This window comes from Camelus dromedarius, chromosome 9 (assembly GCF_036321535.1).
Source record: "Camelus dromedarius isolate mCamDro1 chromosome 9, mCamDro1.pat, whole genome shotgun sequence".
NCBI classification, from domain to species: domain Eukaryota; kingdom Metazoa; phylum Chordata; class Mammalia; order Artiodactyla; family Camelidae; genus Camelus; species Camelus dromedarius.
In genome coordinates this window covers 79,699,061-79,723,620 of record NC_087444.1, presented here as the reverse complement: position 1 = coordinate 79,723,620, position 24,560 = coordinate 79,699,061, and the positions used below count along the sequence as shown (strand labels likewise).

Below are 24,560 nucleotides of genomic sequence, written 5' to 3'. Positions count from 1 at the left end.
AAGACGAGGCATATGTGCAGCTGTGAAGCAGATGTGTACAGTGGGATCTGGGCTTCTTGTTACTCAATGATAGTTCCCAATCAAGTGAGAAACACCGCCTAATCCATAAAACATAAAATTGTTCTCCGTAAAAAACTAAAACGTTCATAAATGCACATTATTTTCGTAATATGCAGTTGATACTTTAACTGTATGAAATATCAAAATAGCTATTATTTCCTAAAGAGTAGTCCTCTGTATATTTCTAACTATAGACTTGCTAGAGAGAATTACTCTGTTCACTGGAGACGGCTTCACGTCTGAACACTTGAGAGCTCAATAGGATCGAAGGCTTTATAAGCGCACTTCCGCGTCCCCTCAAACAGGCCTTCCTCCCCTTTGAGAGGAAGCGAAGCTTCTCCCCGACCTGGAAGAACAGGGCGGTCCTTTCTGAGCCGCTGCAGGGAGCCGCTGGCCCCTTTTCCTGAGAGAGAGGCGCTTCGCGTCCCCGGGGGAGGCCTGTGTGGCTGGAGGAACTCCACTACCCAGAGAGCTCCGCGTTGAGCGGCAGAGGCGCACACCCAGTCAACATCCAGAGAGCCGGCATTTCCGTGAGGGCGCGCCAGATGAAGGCGGGACTTCCGGTGTTTCCGTGGCGGTCATTTTGGCGGTTCTCGGGGTGGGAAGGTTGGGAGCGTCCGGTGGGCTCCGAGGTGACAGACAGAGAAGGCTCGAGAAGAGGCTTCGTCCCCAGAGAATAGAGGCGATTGTAGGGTCTGGGACATCGCCGCCCGCGAGGCCGGCCTGGGGACGTTGGTGCCGTGTCCTCCCGGGACGCTCGACTGTCAGCTCTCGGCTCCGCCCGTTGCTCCGGTGGCGGCGGCCGCGCTGAGGGACCCGCCTCAGGTAAACGCGCGTCCTCCGGGCCCGCACCGCCCTCTCCCGCCGGACACTAGAGCCCCGAGTGCGGGGCGCCTGCTCGCGTGCCTGCGGCCCGGGCGCCGGGGTCCAGGCCGGGGAGGCGGCCGCGGGTGGGGCCGTGTTTCTGACAGACGGCGTGACGGCGCGGGGACGGGCCCCCAGGCGGGGGGACCTGCAGGTGCGGAGGCCTGGAGGTCGGACAGCCCGGAACGTTCGGGAAACCTGGGGCCCACGTTGCTTCTGCGAGGGGCAGAGGTGGTAGAGTCGCAGCTGCAGTGGCAGGTGGAGGAGTTTTACCTTCCTTGTGGGGCCCTGGGAACCTTGGAAAGTTTTGAGGAGGAGAGACCTGACCTGAGTTAGGCTTGAAAAATCTCCCAACGGCTGTTCAGTAGAAGAACAAATTGTATGGCTGATGAGGACATTGAGGCAGAGGGGGGTTGATGGTTGTTCGAAGGACACACAACTGCTGAGAGACCCTACCGAGGTTAGACGGTCGGCCCGGAGTTACCTGGCTCCGGTGCCCACCACGGGTACAGGGAAGGCCTGAGCCCCTGGCAAGTTTCCATGCTGACATCCCTCTAAGACCTGCCTCTTCCCGCAGGTTTCCATGGATGCAGAAGTGGTTTTGGAAGCTATACAGGTAAGTGGAGGTGTCCTCGTTTCTCACTGTTTTCTCCAAACCCCTGTTTTCTCCAAATTTGCGTTGTCGTGAGACTTGTCACCTACCATTTTCCCGGCCCTTGAGGGTGGAGGCCCCGGAGAATCGTAGCTCAGGGTCCTGAGTGGAGTCCAGGGCTTACATGGAAGGGTTCCCATTTCAGGCCGCGAATGGAAAGAGATGTGGAAGCTTATCACAAAAACGGGAAGTCCTTGCAGGTGGGACTGAGCTGGTTCAGGGAATTGCAGGTCTCCTTTCTTTCTGGTGAGAAGGAGGTGGTTGTGGGGAGGAAGCGTCAGACTTGGAACAAGTGCCTGTGAAGTTAGGCATCTGTTCTGGAGGTAGTGGATCAGACGTCTGGGTCGGATGGGAGAGATGATCTCATCGTCTAGGTCTTAACAGGCTCCATATGGCTGCGGAATGGACGTTAGCGTGAGCAGAGTGGTTAATGGGAGTGGGAGGAGAGAGCAGACACCAAATGGCACCAGGGTCTGGGATCTCCTCTGATTCGGGCATCTTAGGAGGAGGAAGGCCATGGGGTGGATGTGTGAGGAGATGGATTGTGGGTGTTGAGGAATGAGACCGTTCGTGGTTTCATCTGTCTGTCTCCTGGCAGGGAAGTGTGACCTTTGAGGACGTGGCCCTGTATTTCTCCTGGGAGGAGTGGGATCTCCTTGATGAAGCTCAGAGATGCCTGTACCACGATGTGATGCTGGAGAACCTGGCACTGACATCCTCACTGGGTAAGCGCTTACAGCTGCCCCTATGCCCTGGGCAAGCCTCTGCCTTTCTCTGTTCTCCAGGGGTAAGTATGTCCTCATTGAAGCCACGGGCACAGCTTCCTTCCCCAGCTCCCTGGGTATGTGCTGTTAACTGGGGCTGGGCTGAGTACATGCCTACTTCTCATCCTTTATCACTGCAACACCTGCTGCCGCACAGCCTCACTGGGAAGGCTTGGGTGTCACTATTCTTTAGTTCATCCTGATGGATCCCACCTGTCTTGCCCTCCGTTGCTGGGTGACTGTCTAGCTCCATGGCACCCTAGTATCATGCCCTTCCTATAGCTCACCTTTATTTGTGTCTGACTTGTAGTCACTTACATAGTCACTCCTTACACAAACGTTCTTGCGAGATTCCTTAGCTCAGGTTCTTTTTACCGGCTTCAATTGTGGCAAAATACACATGACAAAACATTTACCACCTCTAAGTGGCGTTTAGTACCTTCTCTGTGCAGCCATCACCATCGTGCGTCCACCAAAGGTTTTCATCTTCCAAACTGAAGCTCTGTACCCATTAAACAGTAGCCGCCCCCCTCCACCCCCAGCCGTCATTCTACTTCTATGAATTTAACTGCTCTGGGTGTCTCATATAGGTGGAATTACACAGTAGTTGTCCTTTCATGTCTGCCTTATTTCACTTAGTAGTAATATCTTGAGATTCATCTGTGTTGTAGCATGTGTCTGAATTTCCTTCCTTTTTATGTCTGAATACTATTCTGTCATGTGTCTGTACCACGTTCTGTTTACCCATTATTCCACCAGTGGACACTTCGGTGCTCCCCCTTTTGGCTCTTGTGAATAATGCAGTTATGAACATGAGTATACAGATACCTTTTAGTGTCCCTGCTTCAGTTCCTTTGGAATTGGACCCAGAACTGGAATTGCTGTTATGATAGTTCTGTTTTTAACTTTTTTGAAGAACCACCATACTGTTTTCTATAGCAGCTGCACAAAGGTTCCAGTTTCTTCTATTCTTACTGACAACTCCTCTTTTATAAGGAGGAGGTGTTAACCATCCTAATGGGTGTGAAGTGGTATCTCCTTGTGGTTTTGATTTGCATTTCCCTCGGGCCTAGTGATGTTGAGCATCTTTTCACGTGCTTCTTGCCCATTTGTGTATCTTCTCTGGAGAAATATGTATTCAGGTCTTTGGCCAATTGTTGAATCCGGTTGCTTGGGTTTTTGGCTGTTTGAATTTTAGGAATTCTCTATATATCCTGGATATTAATCCTCTATCAGATATGTGGTTTGCAAATATCTTCTCCCATTCTGTGAGTTGGCTTTTTACTGTGTTCATAGCATCCTTTGATGTACCAAAGTTTTTCAGTTTGATGAAGTCCAATTTGTCTGTTTTTGACTGTTGCTTGTGTCCTTGGTGTCATATCCAAGGAGTCGTTGCCAAATGCAGTGTCATGAAGCTTTCCTTCTATTTTTTTTAAGAGTTCTATAGTTGTAGCCCTTAAGTTGAGACCTTTGATCCATTCCGAGTTAATTTATGTATATACAGTATCCATCCAACTTCATTCTTATGCATGTGGATATTCAGTTTTCCCAGCATCATGGGCCTAAAAGTCTGTCCTTCCCCGTTGAATGGTCTTGGCCTCCTTGTTGACAATCATTTGACCACATATGTGAGAGCTTATTTGTGAGCTCTCTATTCTGTTCCATTGTTCTGTATGCCTGTCTTTATGCCAGCCATACAACTGTTTTGATCACTATAGTTTTGCAGTAATATTTGAAATTTAAAAGTGTGTCTCCTCCAACTTTGTTGTTTTTCAAGATTATTTTGGCTACTTGGTGTCCTTGAGATTCCATATGAATTTTAGGATGAATTTTTCCATATCTGCAGAAGACGCCTTTGTAATTTTGATAGCAGTTGTGTTGAGTCTGTAGATGACTCGGATAGTGTTGACATCTTCACAGTGTTAAGTCTTCCAATCCGTGAGCATAAAAGTCTTTCCATTTATTGTCTGTAATTTTTTGGACCAATGTTTTGTAGTTTTTAGTGTACAAGCCTTACTTCCTTGGTTAAGTTTATTTCTACATATTTTAGTCTTTAGATAGATACTTTTATTTTTTATTTTTTAATTTAATTTTGTTGATTTATTTATTTCTCTGGGTTTTTTGGGGGGGAGGGAGGTAATTAGGTTTGTTTGTTTGTTTATGGAGGAGGTACTGGGGTTTGAACCCAGGACCTCAAGCATGCTAAACGTGCACTCTGCCATTTGAGGTATACCCCTGACCCTAGATAGATACTTTACAAGTGGAATTGTTTTCCTAGTTTCCTGTTCGGATTGTTCATTGTTAGTGTACAGAAATATAACTGCTTTTTTTCATTTTATGTCTGTATCCCCTTCCTTTGCTGAGTTCTTTTATTCTAACAGTTTTGTGGTGGAATCTTTAAGATTTCTTGAGCTGTGATAATCCTATTTCCTTCTCTATTGGATGCCTTTTATTTCTCTTTCTTGCCTAATTGCTCTTTCTAGAATTTCCAGTACTGTATTGAAGAGTAGTGGTGGAAACTGGTATCCTTTTCTTATTCCTGATCGTAGTGGAATAGTTTTCATTCTTTCACCATCAAGTGTGATATTTGCCCTACGCTTTAAATTTTTTACTTTTATTATGGAAGGCTGGTTTCCTTCAGTTCATAGTTTGTTGAGTATTTCCATGATGAAAGGGTTTTAAACTTTTTTGGATGGTTTTATCGCACTGATTGAGGTGATAGATTTTTCCCTTTTGTTGTTAATGCGACATGTTATATAGATCAAATTTTGTGTGTTGAACAATCCTGGCATTTTAGAAATAAATGCTAGCTTTTCATTTTGTATAATTTTTTCACTGTGTTGCTAAATAGAGTTTGCTGGTATTTTCTCAATTCCTTTAGCCCCAGTAATCATCAGTTCTGTTGGTCTGTAGGTTTCTTCTCTTGTAGTGTCTTTGTCTGTGTTTGATGTCATGGTAGTGGTGAAAGCTGCAGTTGACCAAAATTAAAGCAACTTGGCGTTGCAAAGTAGTCACATCAGATAGATGCTACCAGTGCAGTTGTCGTCCAGGTAGGAAACACCTGCTTTTACTACTCTGCCATCTTCCCTCTAGCCGCGCCCACAGGTACCTAGTATTTCAAAGTATCTTTCTGGTGGTCTGTTGTGTGCTGAGTTGTCTGGGCGAGTATTGTGACTTGTCCTGTCCTTCCCTTAGGTTTGGATCATCCTGATCTCCTGCAGCTCCCCAGCTGGGGCTACAGGAAGAGTCCCCTGTGCTTCCCAGGATGGACATGACTCCATTCTGAACCAGATGGGCCCAGAGGGGACCTGACCCAGATGCATGGCAGCTGGGGGAGGCCGTGAATTCAGGGTTTGGTTGAAATGTATCAGGAACCTGTCCTGTTTTACTTGGGTTTCAGTGCTGCCACACCAGTGGCCCCACCTCACCTCTACCTTCCCTTCTCCATTCTTTGACACTTTGCTGACTTGTCATTTCTATCGTCATTTTATGGCTCTTCCGGGTGAGAGCTACTCCCCATCTCTGCACTGCTTATCTCACTCACTCCTCAGCTCTTCCCTCCTCAGTGCTATCCCAGTTTGTTGTGTCCTGCGGTGTACATGCATCTAATAATCCTTGAACACGTGTTGACCATTTTTCAGTCAGATTTTTCTGGGCCTGAAGTAGACTTCTCCATAGCATCACATGTCACCAGCAGATACAATCCTGCTGCGAGTCACGGACAGAAGAATGAGCTGTAGAACGTGCCTTTCCCTCTCGGCCCCACCCTGTCCTAGTGTCCTGTGCCTGGTGAGGCCTGCACCTTTCTGTGACCTTAGGGACCCAGTGGTGCACACCAGCTGCTTCCTCAAGCTGAAGGAACTTCCCCAACTCTTTCCCTGAAAACGGGTTCATGGACTGATTGTTTCACGTGCCAGATTACACGTGTGGTGGTTTTGCTCCCTCGCAGTGGACTGAACTTGTACTTCACCGTCACTTCTCTGCTTTCAGGTTGTTGGCATGGAGTGCGAGATAAGGAAGCACCTTCTGAACAGACCGTTTCTGTAGAAGGAGTGTCACAGATCAGGACTGTCAAGGCAGGTTCATCTCCCCAGAAGGCCCAGCCCTTTGAGATGTGTGGCCCAGTCCTGAGAGAGATTTTGCACTTGCCTGAGCACCAGGGAACACATCTTGGGCAGAAACCGTACACGTGCGGGAGTCAACTTTATTTCACTGCCAACCTTCAACAGCACCAGGGGCAGCACATTAGAAGGATACCCTACAGAAGTTCTGTGGCTGGAGCCTTGTTTGTAGAGAGCTGCACGACCCGTGTGTCAGGGAAATCCTCTTCCTGTGGGGAGATTGGGAAGGACTTCTTAGCCAGCATGGGCTTTCTCCATCAACCGGCCACTCTCAGTGAGAAGGCAAACAGCGGTGATGCCTGTGAGGGTGTCTTTCACAGCGGAAGAACGCATCAGAACTGGGGAGGAGGCAAGAAAGCCGTCACCTGCACCGGCACGCTTGTTGACCAGAGAGCCCTCACTGCAGAAGGGCTTTATGAGTGCAGCAGGTGTGGAAAAGCCTGCACCCGGAGATGTAACCTCATTCAGCACCAGAAAGTCCACACAGGAGAAAGGCCTTATGACTGCAATGAATGTGGGAAGTCCTTTACCTACCTCTCGAGCTTTATTATACATCAGAGAGTCCACACTGGAGAAAGGCCTTATGAATGCAGTGAATGTGGGAAGTCCTTTAGCCAAAGCTACAGCCTCAATAGCCATATGAAAGTTCACACTGGAGAAAAACCTTATGAGTGTATGGAATGTGGAAAATGTTTTAGTCAAAGATCTAATCTCATTCAGCATCAGAGAGTTCACACTGGAGAAAGGCCTTATGAGTGTAGCGAATGTGGGAAATCTTTCAGCCAAAACTTCAGCCTCATTTACCACCGGAGAGTTCACACTGGAGAACGGCCTCATCAGTGTGGTGAATGCGGAAAATCCTTTAGCCGAAGTTCCAGCCTCATTCACCACAGGAGACTTCATACTGGAGAAAGGCCTTATGTGTGTAGTAAATGTGGTAAATCCTTTAAGCAAAGCTCCAGCTTTAGTTCACATCGTAAGGTCCATACAGGAGAAAGGCCTTATGAGTGTGGGGACTGTGGAAAATCATTTAGCCATAGCTCCAACCTCAAGAACCACTGGAGAGTTCACACAGGAGAAAAGCCTGTTGAGTGCAGTGACTGTGGGAAATCATTTAGCTGTAAATCTAACCTCGTTAAACACCTGAGAATTCACACTGGAGAAAGGCCTTATGAATGTGGGGCGTGTGGAAAATCCTTTAGCCAAAGTTCCACTCTCATTCAACACCAGAGAGTTCACACTGGGAAAAGGTCGTGAATACAGTCGATGTGGGAAAAATCCTCCAGCCACAATTATTTTTATTTTTGACCTCATTCAACAGCAGAGACTTCACACTAGTGAAAGGCTTTAGATGTGCTGGGATGTAGTTTCCTTCTAGTGTAATCACACAGGAAGAGAGAAACTGAGGGAGTCATCTAAAATATCTGTAAATCCACGTTGGGGACATTCTCCTTACAGTCCAAGTATGTGAGAATCTTTCAGGAGTTGTGTTACACCTTCTTACCTGCCCAGGACCCTTGCCAGATTTATGTCACTGCCAGTTCTTTGGCAGGATTCATTTCACCTCTATCACCTGGCAGGTCCACACAGTGTGCAAAAGTTAGGTCCCAACATTCTCAGGGTGCTGACTTCTGTCCCATCCCCATTTGCAGGGGGAAATAAGAGTGGTCTCAGGCCGTGTGGGGTCCTCATTCCTGTCTCATTTCCAGGTTAGGGCATGGACTGGCTCATTTTAGGTCCAGTGGACCTGATCTGAATTCTGTTGGTGACTTTCCAGGAAGGACTGCATTTTCAAGGATATGTCAGTTTCTGGGGACACTTATCTTGAATTTTCCCAGCCTCCAGGTCACCAACTGCATGCCTCATGTTTGTTTGCATTTTGTAATAATAAAGGCACTAATGTTTAAGCCACCTCTGACCTTCAGGTTCTGTTCCTGGGTGGTGATCTGAAAACAGCTGGGCTCTACCAGCATTAGGGACTGCACAGCTTTCACGGGGTCCTGTGTGGTGTGCCTCAGACACGTCAGGGTGATTGAAGAATGTAGGTCTCTTTCTGGCTTTAGCCCCGAGTACATTGTTGCCCAGGGTCTCCTAGGAAGGACTGCCGAGTTTTGTGGTCCTCATTTGTGGACTTGGTGTCAGGGTTCTTTGTGAGCTCAGTGAACACCCTGAGGAGCCAGGAAGTTGTGACACCCTCCCGTGCTTCTGGAACAAAATGGATTGTTTTTCTTGGTCACGGTGAGTATCACGTAATGCTCAGCAGTTGCCCTGCAAAAGAACCACATGCCCTGATCCCCAGTCCCCAGAATTCACTAGATAGTGCCACTGAAAGACTGAAGGGCCAAGGGGGAGCATGCTGGTAAAGTGCCACTGGAGCAGAGGAGATGGCGGGGAAGTAGGTGGGGTGCCCCTGCTCACACTGCATCCACAGATGCTCCAGTGAGTGTGACTGTGCAGTATCAGTGTGCACAGATGCACAGAAATCCTCAGGACCTCCAGGCATGTGTGTCTTTTGTGGCTGAGGTCATTGTCAGAGAAAATACGCTATTGCTTTTGTGGATTCCTGTAGTCTCTCTGGAATGTTCAGGAAAGGCCATTGCTAAGCAGGCAGAGAAGTGTGTCTGTGACTAGCCAGCATTCCTGCTAACCCAGGGGGAAGGGATGCATTGCTCATCAGTGTTTGCTCCCACGAAGGCAAGGCTGCTTCTCCCAGGTCATTAGAAAAGAAAAGCAAGTTATGTGTGTATATGTATATACACACATACATATACATATACTTGAATTACTCTGTACATCAGAAACTAACATTGTAAATCAGCTGTACTTCAATTCAAAAAAAAAAAAAAGTTTAATATATGATTGCCAGACTTGATTTTCTGAAAACAGTGATAGATCTAGACTTTTCTTTTGAACCGTTTTGTAAATTTTTATTCAGATATAGTCAAGATGCAATATCTTGTATCTATTTAAAGTGTAAAAATTTTTACCTACATATAAATCTATGAAACCTCAAAATAATCACAGTGAACATGTCTATCATCCCCATTTACCTCATGTCATTTTATCTGTCCTTCCTCTCCCTGGACCTCCAGACCACCCCTGATTTACTTTCATTTATAATAGATTATTTTGTATTTTCTAGAATTTGGTAAGATTTTATTCATAAAATGTTTACTGTGCTTTTTGTTTTCTGGTTTCATCCACGGTTTATAAATATTCTGAGATTCTTCTGTGATCCTTATCTAAATAGTTCATTCTTTTTATTGATGAGTAGAGTCTTTTCTATATTTTTTGTTTATCCATTCACCTGGTTATGGGCAATTTAAGTTTTTTCGTTTTGGCTGTTGTAAATAAAGGTGCTAGAATATTTGCGTGTAATTCTATATGTATGTATGTATGTCTTTTCACTTGTGTTAGTAACTTAATGTACAATGCCTAAGTCATAGAATAGGTGAAAGTTTAACTTATAAAACTGCCAGACTGTGACATAAAATGTTTGTTTGCATTTACATACACACCAGGAGTATGTAAAATGCTTCTACATTCTTGCCAATAGTTAATATGATCAATCTTTTGAATTTCTTAATTGTTGAATTTAATAAGCGGTAGTTTTAATTACATCTGCCTAAGGATTCATGAGGTTGAACTTTTTTTTTTGTTTTTTTGCCATCTGTGTATCTTCTTGGTAAAATGTCTGTTCATATCTCTTGCTCATTTCCTTTTTCATTAGCAAATAAATAGCTCATTTTTTCCCCACAGTTACTTTGCATGCTGTATACAACGTAATTATCACATACACAATATACTTTGTTTAATCCGTATTAGTCCCATATTCTTAAGTGTGGACTTCCAGTAATACAAGTTTAAGTCCTGGTTTGCACTGTTTTCTAATTTCCCTGATGTAAATATGCCCACTGTGGCCAGTTTCAAACTGCCAACATGGTATCACTAAACGTGGAATTAGGAAGAGTTGCCAGAGGTATGTCATTCTAATTCCACCATAAGTGTCCAGTAGCTACAATAACCTGTAGGACACAGATGATATAAAACATAGTACAATTATTAGAAAGTGATGTCTTGAATATTTGTTTAATGAAAGTATAATTAACTTATAAACTGCACATATTTAAATGTACATTTTGATGTTTTGATACATCCTTACATGTCTGAAACAAAATTTTCATTGGAAACAAAAGACAGTCTATAATATTTGCACTTTCTCAGTAAATTATTCAGTTAAATACATCAATTATTTAAAAAAACAGAAACAGCAGACAAGCTACTTAAAGTACAGGCAATTCTTGAGGGAAAAAAAAACTGAAGACATTTTCCTCAAAGGATCAGTAAGAATGCACATTAAAAATTGAGATGGAATTTTCCATTTTATTTTGGAGTCAAAACTACACTGTTTTAAGTATGAATCCTCTGGAAGTTTGTGTCTTTGTTCTTGTTGACAGAAAAGCCGTAAGTAATCCAACGTAATTCATAATAATTGGGGTATTGTAAAATGATTGGAGAATTTCAATAAATTTTAAAACATTCCGAGGGAGCACAGTTATAATTTAAAGCATTTTAACTTTAGACATTCTCAACATTATCACCCATATTTAACAGAAGGGCAAATTTTAGCCCCTAATTTCTAAAGTTATTCAGTGTATATAAACTAGGATTAATTGAAATCTCTCTTTTGCTCTGCCTATCATATTTTAGTTGTCATATTGGGTACATGCTGTAATGACAAGTCCAATTAGCAGTAATATTTTGGAGTAGAAATCTGTTTTTCGCAGATCCAGGGTTGGGCCTTGAAGTGTGCACCTTCAGAGCTACAACCACAGCGCTGTACTCAGGCATCTAACAGGAGCCAAGACAGTGCTATGGAATGACTCAAACAACCGGGAGATCAGATCAAGTGAGAAGACACGCTACTGGATGTCAGTGAATGTGAACATCATTGGAAGGATCCACAACCATAAAGTCTGTTTCCCTTCAGACTTAGCCAGGTAGGGAGGAAAACATTTGTGTTAAATTTATCCTCATACGTATTTACAGGAACGTTTTTAAGTAAATTTAAAGAGAAAATAACAAAAGGAAGTAGTTGGCAAAATAAGAGAATGTAATCAATGAAATGAGCAAAGTTTTAAAAAGGCCAGAAATCATGTTGAAAGACGTATCAAAAAATATATTTAATCTACAAGTAAGGTTTATTACCTTGAAGTGAGAAATAACCAATTTTGTTTAGGTGTGAGACACCACCGTAGGTGTTAGGTTCCTAGGAGGAATGGCATCTCATGGTGGATTACTGCTTCATTGGTCCCATCTCTCAGACCCCAATACCTCACATGATTCAAATGAACGAGGCTGTTCAGTCTTCACAGGCCGGTACTTTGCTGTTATGTGTATTCTATTCAGTGCCTGTTTCAACAGCCTCTCCACCTACACAGGAACTTAATACTATACAGCTTTACTCAGTTGTCCACGGGGTACCTCGGAAGTTCAGCCATCACATACAACCTCAGCTGGCAAGAACTTAATTGGATCCAGCTGTCCCCAGGCACCCGAGTAGGGTGCAACATTGATGACACCCCTTGTGAGGGGACCTGCTAGACACTCATGCAGGACATACAGTCATGGTCGTGCATAGACAGGGCAGGTGGGCTGTTGCACAGCACAGGTTTCAGCGTCGTGCCACACCAGCAGAATTCTTAGCTTCATCCAGTGTGCCTAAGGGCCGCTGTATTGCTGATGTATTTAAAAGGCAACTGATTTTGTCAGCTTCCATCAATCTCAAGCAATTTATATATATACATAGATGTACATATATATACAAGTATTTATATATATAAATACACACACACACACACTTCTATCAGTTATATGTGGAAAATTCAACTGGTCATTTAAAATTTATTATTTTTAATTTTTTATTTGAAATATAATTGATGTACAATATTTTATTAGCTTCACTTGTACAGAATGATTCAATATTATTAGATTACACACCATTAAGGTATTACATGATAGTGGCTATAATTCTTTGTCCTATTCAATATATCATTCTTGCTTATCTATTTTATACATAGTAGCTTGTCTCTCTTAATCCCATACCCCTAATTTGCCCCACACCCCCTCCTCTCCTTTGGTAACAACTAGTTTATTTGTGAGATGTTCCCCCCTATTTTTCACATATGTTCAGTTGTATTATCTTTTGATTCCACATGTAAGTGATACCATACAGTACTTGTCTTTTTCTGTCTGGCTTATTTCATCAGGCATAATATTCTCTAGCTCCGTCCAACTGGCTACAAATAGCAGAATTTTATTCGTTTTATGCCACAGCTAATACTACAGTGTTTATATATACAGCAAATCTTTATCCATTCGTTGATGGTCGTTTGGGTTGCTTCCATGTCAAGGTTTCTGTAAATAATGCTGTTGTGAACTTTGGATTAGTGGTTTTGTATTTTCTGGATATATATTCAGGAGTGGAATTGCTGGATTATATGATGGTTCTAATTAGTTTCTCAGGAACCTCAGTACTGTTTTCCCTAGTGGCCGCATCAGTTTACATTTCCACCAACAGTGTACAAGTGTTCCCTTTTCTCCACATCCTCGCCAACATACGGTAGTTGTAGAATGTTTGCTGACAGTCATGCTGACAGGTGAGAGGTACTATTTCATCATTATTTTGGTTCCATTTCTCTAATAATTAGCAGTGTTGAACGTGTTTTCAACATGTTCAAGATGTCCCTGTTAGCCATTTCTATGTCTTTGCAGTGTTTGAGGACTTCTGCACATTTTTAAATTGGATGGTATGTATTTTCTTGATACTGAGTAGCATGACCTTTTTATATTATTTTTTGGTATTAGCTCCTTATTGGTCTTATCACTTACAGATATTTCCTCCCATTCAGTAGGGTGTCTTTTCCTTTCATCAGTGGTTTCCTTTGCTATGCAAAGGGAAAGGTTTTTAATTTAATTAGGTCCCATTTGATTATTTTTGCTTGGATTTATCTTAGGAGACAGAGCCATAAAAATGTTGCTATAATGTATATCAATGAATATTCCAACTATATTCTCTTTTAATAGTTTTCTGGTTTCAGGTCTTACATTTAGGCCTTTTTTTTTTTTAAATTGAAGTATAGTCAGTTCACACTGTTGTGTCAATGTCTGGTATACAGCATGTTTCAATCATACATATACATACATATATTTGTTTCCGTGTTGTTTTTCACTGTAGGCTACTACAAGATATTCAGTTTAATTCCCTCTGCTATATGGTAGAAACTTGCTTATCTGTTTTATACGTATTAGTATCTGCAAATCTTGAATTCCCAATTTATCCCTTCCCCCTGCCTTCCCTTGCTGGTAACCATAAGTTTGTTTCTATGTCTGTGATTCTGTTTTGTAAGTTCATTTGTGTCTTTTTTTTTTTTTTTTTTAGATTCCACATATAAGTGATATCATGGTATTTTTTCCTCTTTCTGGCTTACTTCACTTGCAATGAAGGGTGCTAGCATTCAAAACCTACCACACTGAGTCCCCAGTTGTGCTGGTGTACACTAATACCTTGAATACTTTTATATGCAATTTAGTTACTAGAGTATGAAAGGGCTCTTTTATTTCAGAAATGCATTCTAATAATATATGCATTTGACACGATACCCAAAGTTATAAATTAAAAAACCACTAACAGCATGGTACAAACACACATGCACACACAGACACACAAAAGTATGAAAATAATAAATGATGTAAGATTGGGGAAGGGTCCACCAGGCTTTACACACAGCCATTACATTTATACATAGATTTAAAAAGTCATTACAAAAGTTGAATATGTTCTTGCATCAGTAATCCTAATATTGAACATAACTTAAAAATGTTAAGAGGAAACTTGGTCTGAGTTGTACAGGAATACCACATCAAAGTGTACGTTTTAAATATGTGAAATTTTAAGTCAACAATACATCCATTAAACTATTATTAAATCAAATATGAAAAACCTGTCACTTTATAATCATTTTTCTATGGTTTATTAGCTACATTCTTAAAATTACTTGCAGCTACTGTACCCGTATGGTGGAAAAAATGTAATGGTGGGCTACTAGCAGTAATTCCCAGTCCCATGTTCAGTGATATCAAGTTGGCAGTTTGACATTGCCTATGTTGGGAGTATTTACACCAGGGAAATAGGCAAACACTACAAACAAGGGTTTGATTTTCTGTGTCATTGAATGTCTGGACTTAAGAGTGAGGGAGTATACATATGTTAATAATGGAGATTCATCTTAAATGTGAGTATGTGGCCATTACATTATGCATAGTGAAAATATTGAGGAAAAATGTGAAAATATTCTTTTAGTATTCCAAATCACTATTCCATGCAGAAGGGAAGTCATTCACATTATTGGGCTCAATGAGTGAAATCTCAAACAGTTGTCTTTGGGATTTCCTATTCTCCTACTTCTCAATGAAAGGCAAAGCAGCCAAAATTCACAAAATAAAGGCAGGCAAAAACGGGAATAGAAATTTAACTAAAGAACACTAACAAGTGAATAATAGACACACAAAAGAAACACAACTTCAAAAGTCCTGGGAGAAATGCAATTAAAATCATAATAACTTTATCGTGGGGTTTTAGTTTCCACTGAAGTGGTCAGCCTACCCTCAGCTTTTAATCTAAGTTTGATGAAATGTGGTTCCCAATAGCCCAGGCAAGCTCTTGCAGATTAACAATTGTAATTTGATAATTTACATCATCCTGGTAAGGTGAAGAGAGCAGTGGGCCAAGGTAAGAAGGTGACAGGGAAGAGCCTTGGGGATGGGGATATGTGAGAGCCACAGTGGACACTCAGTCCTCCACTGCCTCACAGTACCCAGACCAGTGACCTCATCAACTGAGAAACTGGGTGACAGGGATATCATGATGCAAGACTTGTGAATATGATGGACAAGTCCTTGGAAACCAACTACTACATATGGCAGTTGAGGCCAGTGTCATATCTGGGGTGATGCTGAATACCCTCTGGGGATGCCTAGCTTGATGCTGCTGTCCCTCTGAGGAACTACACAGGAGAGATGTTTTCAGGAAGATACGTACTGGGGGAGGTGGAGGAGAAGGTTGGGTGGAGATACTTTACCCTTCAGGAAGGTTGTGGTTACTTCGGAGCGGGAGGGGGGCAGATACGTCTCTGCAGGAGAGTCCCTGTTGGGAAGGACAGAAGTAAAGGCAGTGGACGTGTGGAGTGTTGAAGAACCACTTTCATCAATGCCCTCGCAGCCGTGTCCCCTTGTGGAAGTCCCTCAAACTGAGCAGCAGATCCCTAGTTTCAGAATGAGGATAATAATAGATTCTAAGCACCTGGCAGGTTGTCTAGACAAATGGGGTCATTCACAGAATGCCATCAGAGTTGGCTCTGAATAAAAAGACCCTCCTGTACAGCAGCGCGGGATGGGTGTAAGAGCAAGGCACCTGGACTGGGGCAACAGAGGGTGTTAGGATGGACAAGGAGTTGTTAAGAGTTTCTACAGAGGGTTGGGAGGGAAAAACTAGAGCAATGACCAGAATCTCCATGCCTCAAATGAGGCAACCTGGCGTTGAATCCTAAATCCCTGTCCAAGCTGGGAGTTCACAAGATGACACTCCCTCTCTGGGCCTCAGTTTCCTCCCTAGAAATGGTCTCTTGGCTGCAGGCCTAATGCAGTTGCGTCCTCCCAACCTCTTACCACCTCAAACTCCTACACCCCGAGTGTGGTTCTCATTCACTGCATTCACAAGGCCCCTTTTCCAGTGTGAACCTTCTGATGTTGAAGCAAATGGCTCTTTTGGGTAAAAGACTTATCACATTCCCTGCACTAATAAGGCCTTTCTCCAGTGTGAACTCTCTGATGACAGAGGCCAGACAGCAGTAAAAGGTTTCCCACATTCACTGGGCTCAAGGCTTTTCTCCACTGTGAACCCTCTGATGATAACGAAGACCAGAACTACCCATAAAAGATTTCCCACATTCACTACACTTGTAAGGCCTTTCTCCAGTGTGAACTCTCTGATGATAACGGAGGCCAGACCTATCAATAAAAGATCTCCCACATTCACTGCATTTAAAAGGCTTTTCTCCACTGTGAACTCTCTGATGATAACGAAGGCGACACCTAGCAGTAAAACTTTTCCCACACTCATTGCACTCATAAGGTTTTTCTCCATTGTGTACTCTCTGATGTGTAAGGAATCTGTAGGTGTCAGCAAAAAATTTCCCACATTCAGTGCATTCATGATGCCCTTCTCGAGTGTGAACTCTCCGATGGTAACGGAGGCCAGCCCTACCAATATAAGATTTCCCACATTCATTACACTTAAAAGGCCTTTCTCCAGTGTGAACTCTCCGATGATAACGAAGGCCAGACTTTCCCCTAAAAGATATCCCACATTCACTACACTTATAAGGCTTTTCTCCAGTGTGAACTCTCTGATGTACACGGAAGTTAGATTTCCTGTTAAAGAGTTTTCCACATTCATTGCACTCATAACGCCTTTCTCCAGTGTGAACTCTCTGATGTTGAGTGAAGTTGCACCTCCGGATAAAAGATTTGTCACATTCCTTGCACTCATAAAGCTCTTCTCCAGTGTGGATTCTCCTGTGCGTACTGAGGTGGAGGCTTCGGCGAAAGGATTTCCCACACTCGCTGCACTTGTAAGGCCCTTCTCCAGCATGAACTCTGTGATGTGTAAGGAAACTGGATTCCCTGCTGTAACATTTTCCACGTTGGTTGCATTCACACGGGTTTTCTTCAGGGGGAACTTTCTGGAGCTCTTGAATAAGGTTACACTTTTTGGTGCAAGCTTTCCCACAACTGCTGCACTCACACAACCCTTCACTACAGAGGGCTCTTCCATCCTGAACAAGCACATTTGTCTGGCTGGAGGCTTTCCTGCATTCTCCCCAGCTGGGATGACTCCTTCCACTCTGAAAAACAGCTCCACACTCACTACTGTTGTTTACTTTCTTCCTGGGATCAGCGTCCTGTTGCTGAAGTCCCATGTTGGCCAAGAAGTCCTTCCCAATTTCCCTACAGGTAAAGAGATTCCTTGATGCATGGGCTGTGCAGGTCTTCAAAAATGAGGGTCTCCACAGATCACATCTGAAGGGTTTGTCTCTAACGAGCTGTCTCTGGTGCTGCTGAAGGTTTGCAGTGAAATAGAATTGTTTCCCACATGCTCCACATGTGTATGATTTCTGCCCCCTATTTCTTCCTGCATGTTCAGCCAAGTGGAGGATGTCTCTAATGACTGGAACACACATCCTACAGGGCTGGGACTTCTCAGGAGACACACCTGCTTTGGGGGTCCTGGTCTGTGACACTCCTAGAAATACGCTCTGTTCAGAAGATGTCTCTCCATCCTTGACTCCATGACAGGAACCTGGAAACAATCAAGTGATGATGAAGTACATGTTGACTTGGGGTGGTGGGCACTATGGGGAGTGACACACTCCCACAATTGTACCTCTGACACATGAAACTACCAGGCCACGGAACTGTGTTCAGCAAATGGAGTTGGTGTCAAATTGAGGAAGCAGCTGCTCTGCATTACTGGGTTTTCAGTTCACAAAACTGAGGAGGCCTCACCAAGAACAAGGCAGAAGAATCAGATATGGCCCCAAAATGAAAGGCATGTTCTACAGTTCACTCCTCTATCAATGGCTTTTACCAGGACCACACCTGCTGGTGATACGTGATATTGTGCAGAAATGTATGTCCAGGCACAAGAAAATCTGCCTGGAAAAGCTGGTGTTCAAGGACATTAAAGGATAACTGTGTGTTTCAGGACACGAACAGTGTCAGAACTTAGCATGGTGAAAACAGTGTGAAAAACCATATGAGATAAGTGGTCTAGAGATTTTGTAGATTCTGTAAAAAGAGGAACAAAGAACAAGGACAATGAATAGAAAATGGCAACCAATATGTTGGATATTTAAACTGTGACAATATATTAAATGTCAATACTTTAAGGGCACCAGTTAAAAGAGAGACTATCAAAGTGTATCAAAACACAAGGCTCAACTATATGTTCTCTCCAAGAAACCCACTTTCAACATAAAGATGCATATAGATCAAAAATAAATGGACAGAGAAAGATAGGCTAAGACCAATCATTAAAAAAGTGGTAGTAACTATATTACTATCAGAGCAGATTTCAAATAAGCAAAGATTAGGGATAAAGAGAATGACACAATGGTAAACAGGTCAATTCTCTACAACATACAACAATCCTCAACGCCTTTGTCTAAAAACAGAATGTCAAAATATAAGGCAAAACAAGTACAAATAGATGAACCTGCAATGACAGTTGGAGTCTTCCTTCAACACCCCTCTTATCAGAAATGGACAGATTCAACACACAGAAAACTTGTAAGGATACTGTGGAAATGAAAAGCACCATCATCAATCAACTGGATATAATGGACACCTATAGACTACGAGGCAACTCCATCCAACAACAACAAAAAATTACAAGCCTTCTCCAGCTGATGAGGAACATTCACAAAATAGGTCACATTCTTGGCCACAAAACACACCTCATGATTTAAAGAACAGAAAACAACAATATCTGTTCTCAGACCACAGTGGAATTTGAGTAGAAACCAGTAACTGAAAGATACATGGAAAATCCCAAAATACTGAGAAATTTAAAAATACACTTCCAAATAATATATAGGTCAAAGAAGATAGCTCAAGAGAAATTTTAAGATAGTTTAAAAGAAACAAACAGGCCACTTGTCCAAATATGACAATGTTCATAGGGAAATTTATAGCATTTAAGGCTTATATTAGAAAAGAAGATCTGAAATCCATAATCTGTGTTTCCAGTGCTTAGGAAACTAGAATGGGAGACTATTACATACAAAGGAAGAAGCAGCATAAGCCAAAAAAAGCTGATTCTTTACAAGGACTGATAATAGTAAAAAAAAAATTCTAGTCAGGCTAATGAAGAAAAACAGGGCGAAAACACAAATTATGAATATCAGAAATGAAAGAGGAAATATCACTACAGATACTGTGAACATTAAAAGGATAATGATGAAATATATGACACTCTTCAAACCCATAAATTTGATAAGTTAGATGAAATGGATCAATTAGCTGAAAGACACAGTACCACAACCCACACAAGAAGAAATAGAGTATCTGAATAGGTCTATGTCTATTAAAGAAATTGAATCAATAATGAATACCCTCCCAAAACAGAATGCAACTGGCCCATATTGGTTCACTGGTGTATTTTGTCAAACATTTAAAGAAGAGATTATAGAATTCTCTACAATCTCTTTCAGAAAATAAAAACAGAGGGAATACTTCCTAACTCATTCTATGAGGCCAGCATTACTCTAACACCAAACAAGACACACAACAAAACTGTAAACCAATGCCTCTCATGAACATAGATGCAGTAATTCTCAAAAAATATTAGTAAGTTGATTCAAACACTGTATAAAACAAATTAGAAGCCAAGATCAAGTGGGGTTTATGCAAGGTACAGAAGGCTGGTTCAACATCTGAAAATCAATTAATATAATCTGTATCATCCAAAAGAAACAGATGACCTCATCAGTAACTGCAGAAAAAGGACTGACAAAATCCAACAATCATTCACATGATAAAAAATCTCCATCCCCTAGTAAACTAAATAGAGAAGAAAAATTCAACTTGATAGTCTAAACAAAACCCGACAGCTATCATAATACTTACTAAAGAAGCTTTCACACTAAGATGAAGAAGGCAAGTATGTTCCCTCTTACCAGTCCTTTTCAACTTTGTACTAGAACACAATTAATGTAATGAGATGAGAAAGTTACATAAGAGGTATATTGACTGAAAAAATAAAATTGTCTTCATTCAAACACTCAGGTGGGGGATTGTTGATTCAAACCACTCCCTATCAAAATCTCATTGACATCCTCAAGAAACAGAGAACCTCATCCTAAAATTCATATAGATTTTCAAGGGATTCCAAACAGCCAATTATGAAAAAGAACAAAACTGAAGGACTCACAGCACCTTACTTCTAACTTTATTACAAAGCTACAGTAATCAAAATAGCCTGCTACTGCCATAAAGTCAGAATCATATTCCCATTAAACAGAACAGAGAATATTGTCTAAAAATAAACCCATATATGATTAAATTTTAACAAGACCATTACCATTCAGTAAGAACAGTGCTTTCAACAAACGTTGCTGAGAGAACTGGATATCCTTATGCCCAAGAATGAAGTTAAACCTTTACCTAGCACCCTATACAAAAATTCACTCAAAATGAATCAATTGCCTAAGTGCAAAAGCTGAAACTATAAAATTCTTAAAAAAGGGAGAAAAGTCTCAATTGTTGGATTCAGCCATGATTTCTTGACGATGACAACAATGGCAGAAGCAACACAAACTGGATTTCATAAACTGAATAACGTTTGTGGCATAACTTTAACTTACGCATTATTATGTGTCCATTATACCTCAGTGATGATGGGGAAAATCAACTGTACAACTTTCATACATCAGAAGACACGATGAACACAGGAAAAAGGCAACCACAGAATGTGAGAAAACATTTGCAAATCATATATACAACAAGGGATTAATACCCAGATTATATGGATAAAGCCTATAACTTAAAAATAATGAAAAGGCCAACCTGATTAAAAAAATGAAAAGGGACTTCATTAAGTTTTTTTGAAGATAAACAAATGGCCAATAAGCATACCATTAGGGAATCACAACTGAAATGGTAAAGATATTCCTCTTCACACCAACTAGGACAGCTATTATCCAAAGAACAGAATATAAGAGATGCTGCCATGGATGTAGAAGAACTGGAACCTTGGGAAAGTGCCTTGCAAGAAAAGCTCATAGTCTGTTTTATTAGTGACCGTGTCAATAACAACAGTTTGTTGCACAGTCAAGCACAACTCAACCTCGAGTATAAGAATGGAACAAAATTTGGATACCATGGATTTGGACAGTCACCTGGCCAAAGAGAGGACAAGCAAAGGGGGGTCTATCAGGCTGACTGTAAGACTGCTGATCCTGAATCCTTACCTGCAAGGCTTGGGGGCTACAGATGTAGGGGCACTAGGGAGTAGGGATGCACTCAGCATCCCCATAGTAACCACAGCACCTACGCAAGTAATTGTACAAGAAAGGAGCACCCATGGTCCAAAGGTGAGAACAACAAAGCTGCTCCTGGAAAAAGGGAGAAAGGCAGAGCCTAGTTCAGGGGACAGGGGTGGGTGTGAGGACCTTACCCAGCATGGATACAAGGGCAAAGTTCTCCAGCATGACATCAAGGTACAGGCGGATCTGAACCTCATCAAGCAGACACCATTCCTCGCAGGAGAAATATACGGCCACATCCTCAAAAGTCACACTGCCCTGCAAAAACAGGGACAAACAAAATCATAAATAGCCTCACTCCCGAAAACCCACAGCCCATCTTCCCACACATCTACCCTACTGCCTGACCAGATGGAGCCTGAAGATCTGGGTAAGAAAACCTCCCTCCCCTGGGTACAGCTCAGTGGTAGAGCGCATGCTTACCATGAGCAAGGTCCTGGGTTCAATCCCCAGTACCTCCATGAAAGAAAAGAAAGAAAGAGGAATTTACAAAAACAAAAAACAATACCAAACCTCCCTGCCCTGATCTGAACCTCCCGTGGCCTCCAGAATAAACAGGCAGTCATTTCAAGCCGAACTCCTGCTCTTCCCTGCTGGTTATTCCCACCAGAAATTACCTAAATGAGCTGAGCCTCACCTCAAAATAGTTTCACATAATGGTACCTGTCCCAGCAGTAACCATCCAAATCTCTTTCCATCAGTAGAGGGAAATGAAAACCTCATCCATATACCCTGACGTGGACTCAGGACCCCGAGATTTGGGTTCCTCAGGGTGCCCAAACAAGACGACTGGGAGAATCGCAGGTGAAGAGCCCCAAGACACCTCAAATACAGAGTGATGTGCGCAGGGCTCAGAACAAATTAGCGACTGGGAAAAACTCCACTTACTGAAACTGTTTCTGCAGCCCTGGCAGTCTGCGGGAAGAGGTGGCCATGGAGGAAAGTGACCGTGGCGGTTCTCCGGGGGGGCTCAGGCCTTCCCTGGACTGACCAGTACCTGCCGGGAACCTTGGGCTGACTAATCTCCGCCTCTGTCCTCAGTGCTACCTCTTAACCACTTGTGACCTGGGAAAAGCCACAACAGCCCTCTGCCTCGATGTCCTCCTCATCAGCCCCTACATTCTGTACTTCCACTGAACTCTCCATGGCTCCCAAAGCCCTAAGAATTAAGATATAATCACTCCTCCACCACTCCAGGTGCAACTGAGCCTCAAACTTTGTTCTTCGGAGAAAGAAGATAGACTCCAGGTTCCACGAAGTTCCCAGTTCACTTGCATCAGAGACACCACACGACACTGGTGGGCAGAAACAGGGACCCCGTCCCGAAGGCCTCACGGTCCTGGACCAGGGTCCTGGGCTAAAGAGACGGAAACAGGCGCCCCCCGCTCGGGGCGTTACTATCTGGGTGGGAAACGGGCAGGGGAGAACTCGGAGCAGCAGCACTTACCTGAGCCCCGACCCTCAGCGCAGCCGCCGCCATCCGAGCCTCTGCGCGGAGCAGAGTGGCCGCAGCCTAGTGACCGCGTCGGCTCGGCACCGACACTCCTCGCAGGCGGCGGTGTCCCCGACCCTCACACCCGCCCCCGTGCAGCGCGGACAGAGCCTCCTCCTGCGCCTTCTAGGCCGTCACCTCGCTCCCCTCACGGGACACGCAACCTTCTCACGTGGCCAACAGACTCCACAGCAACCAAATGGCCGCCAAGTAGGCGCCGGAAGCCCCTCCCCGAAATGTTCGCTGACCCGGAAACGCCTCCTTTCTGGGTTTTCATTGGACTAACGTCGCTGCCCCTTGGCGCACAATCTTCTGGGTAACGTAGTGCCAAGGCCTCTGAGAAGGACGCCCCACAAGAGAATAACCAGGAAAAGAGCCAAGGACCACCGCGGGGGGCACTGGGAAATGGCCCCTAGGACGGGGGAGGGATTCATCCTTCTGAAGAGGGCAGCAGAACCATAGCGGAGGTGGGGTGCTGAAAGCATTGAGGGCCTTAGGCACTACTGATCACTGAAGTGTTTGAACAGTATCTCAGACTCCGCGAGTCCAACCCAGGTAACTGGAAGCACATAAACATTATCCTATTGCTCTTGAAATACATACAGCCTGAAGTGTGAAAGTCACTTTTTGACATGGAGGAAGTCAGACAGGACCATGAAATATGGAGAGGAGATATTGGGCGGCTCTAAAGCAGATGGACAAGGGGAAGAGCACTGCTTCTCTTTCCCACAGAAAAGGCTCTTATGCCTGTATAGTTAGCAATTGTGCCCAACTCAGTGAGAAACACTGATGTGTATGATCAGGCTACCCAAGAAGGCTGTTGTCTTGCTCTTTGAACCTCCCCTGTTCCATTAGTCCCTGCTTCACCTAGGCTCCTCACAGAACTCACCCTTCCCTGTTAATCATAGAGCCTAATCAGTAAGTGCCTGCTTAGTTGCCCACCCTCCTGATCCCCTGCACTAGCCAATGATTGTTCTAACCTGTACATCAGGTTTCACTTTGATATTTTATGAAAGGGGCAGTGAGGGGTGTTCCTCTGTTCATTTCCCTATAAGCCAACCTGACAGCAGTTCCCTCTAAATAACTCCATTTTAATTTCCTAGAAGAATCAATCCATAGGGGGACTAGCTATGCTACCCTAGAAGTGAGGCTTGAGGGGATCATTTCTACCCATTTCCTGTTAACTTTGATGGGTTCAGTACACACTACTCAAAATATGGCACCTTGGCATATTGAGTATCAAGCTCAAAGAGTTGAAGAAGACCACAGAAGCAGGAAGGTCACTCAGCACACTCCCCACCTTTGCCCTTCTTCCGTGAAATCAGGAGATACATCTCCTATGTGAAAGATACTCTGTAGCAGAGGGTACATCTTTCATCAACAGGGATAGAGAACAAAGGCCTGAGAACACTGTGCAAACATAAATTGTTACTTTTTCATCAT

General features: G+C 43.2%; 2 protein-coding genes across 2 annotated transcripts; one reads left to right on the top strand and one right to left on the bottom strand.

The window, feature by feature from the left end:
- Positions 1-449: 449 nt before the first annotated feature.
- On the top strand, positions 450-8,372 carry LOC105105042 (zinc finger protein 211-like). Its single transcript, XM_064489958.1, has 4 exons — positions 450-885; positions 1,502-1,540; positions 2,175-2,301; positions 6,331-8,372. Exons 2-4 carry the CDS (start codon positions 1,508-1,510, stop codon positions 7,716-7,718), a joined length of 1,548 nt encoding a protein of 515 aa, XP_064346028.1. The 5' UTR covers positions 450-885; positions 1,502-1,507; the 3' UTR covers positions 7,719-8,372.
- A 5,821-nt stretch (positions 8,373-14,193) lies between these two features.
- On the bottom strand, positions 14,194-23,508 carry LOC105105050 (zinc finger protein 211-like). The gene is made up of 3 exons (XM_064489953.1): positions 23,073-23,508; positions 21,757-21,883; positions 14,194-17,880 (listed from the first exon to the last, which is right to left on the bottom strand). Exons 1-3 carry the CDS (start codon positions 23,103-23,105, stop codon positions 16,397-16,399), a joined length of 1,644 nt encoding a protein of 547 aa, XP_064346023.1. The 5' UTR covers positions 23,106-23,508; the 3' UTR covers positions 14,194-16,396.
- Positions 23,509-24,560: the final 1,052 nt, after the last annotated feature.

What these genes read in the sequence shown, in the direction of transcription:
- LOC105105042 (XM_064489958.1), top strand. Translation starts at nt 1,508, where the DNA reads ATGGATGCAGAAGTGGTTTTGGAAGCTATACAG. An exon ending in TGGTTTTGGAAGCTATACAG is followed by an intron (nt 1,541 to 2,174) that starts GTAAGTGGAGGT and finishes GTCTCCTGGCAG; the next exon opens with GGAAGTGTGACCTTTGAGGA. An exon ending in GGCACTGACATCCTCACTGG is followed by an intron (nt 2,302 to 6,330) that starts GTAAGCGCTTAC and finishes CTCTGCTTTCAG; the next exon opens with GTTGTTGGCATGGAGTGCGA.
- LOC105105050 (XM_064489953.1), bottom strand. Translation starts at nt 23,105, where the DNA reads ATGGCGGCGGCTGCGCTGAGGGTCGGGGCTCAG. An exon ending in CGCTGAGGGTCGGGGCTCAG is followed by an intron (nt 21,884 to 23,072) that starts GTAAGTGCTGCT and finishes CTGTTTTTGCAG; the next exon opens with GGCAGTGTGACTTTTGAGGA. An exon ending in TGCCCTTGTATCCATGCTGG is followed by an intron (nt 17,881 to 21,756) that starts GTAAGGTCCTCA and finishes GATTGTTTCCAG; the next exon opens with GTTCCTGTCATGGAGTCAAG.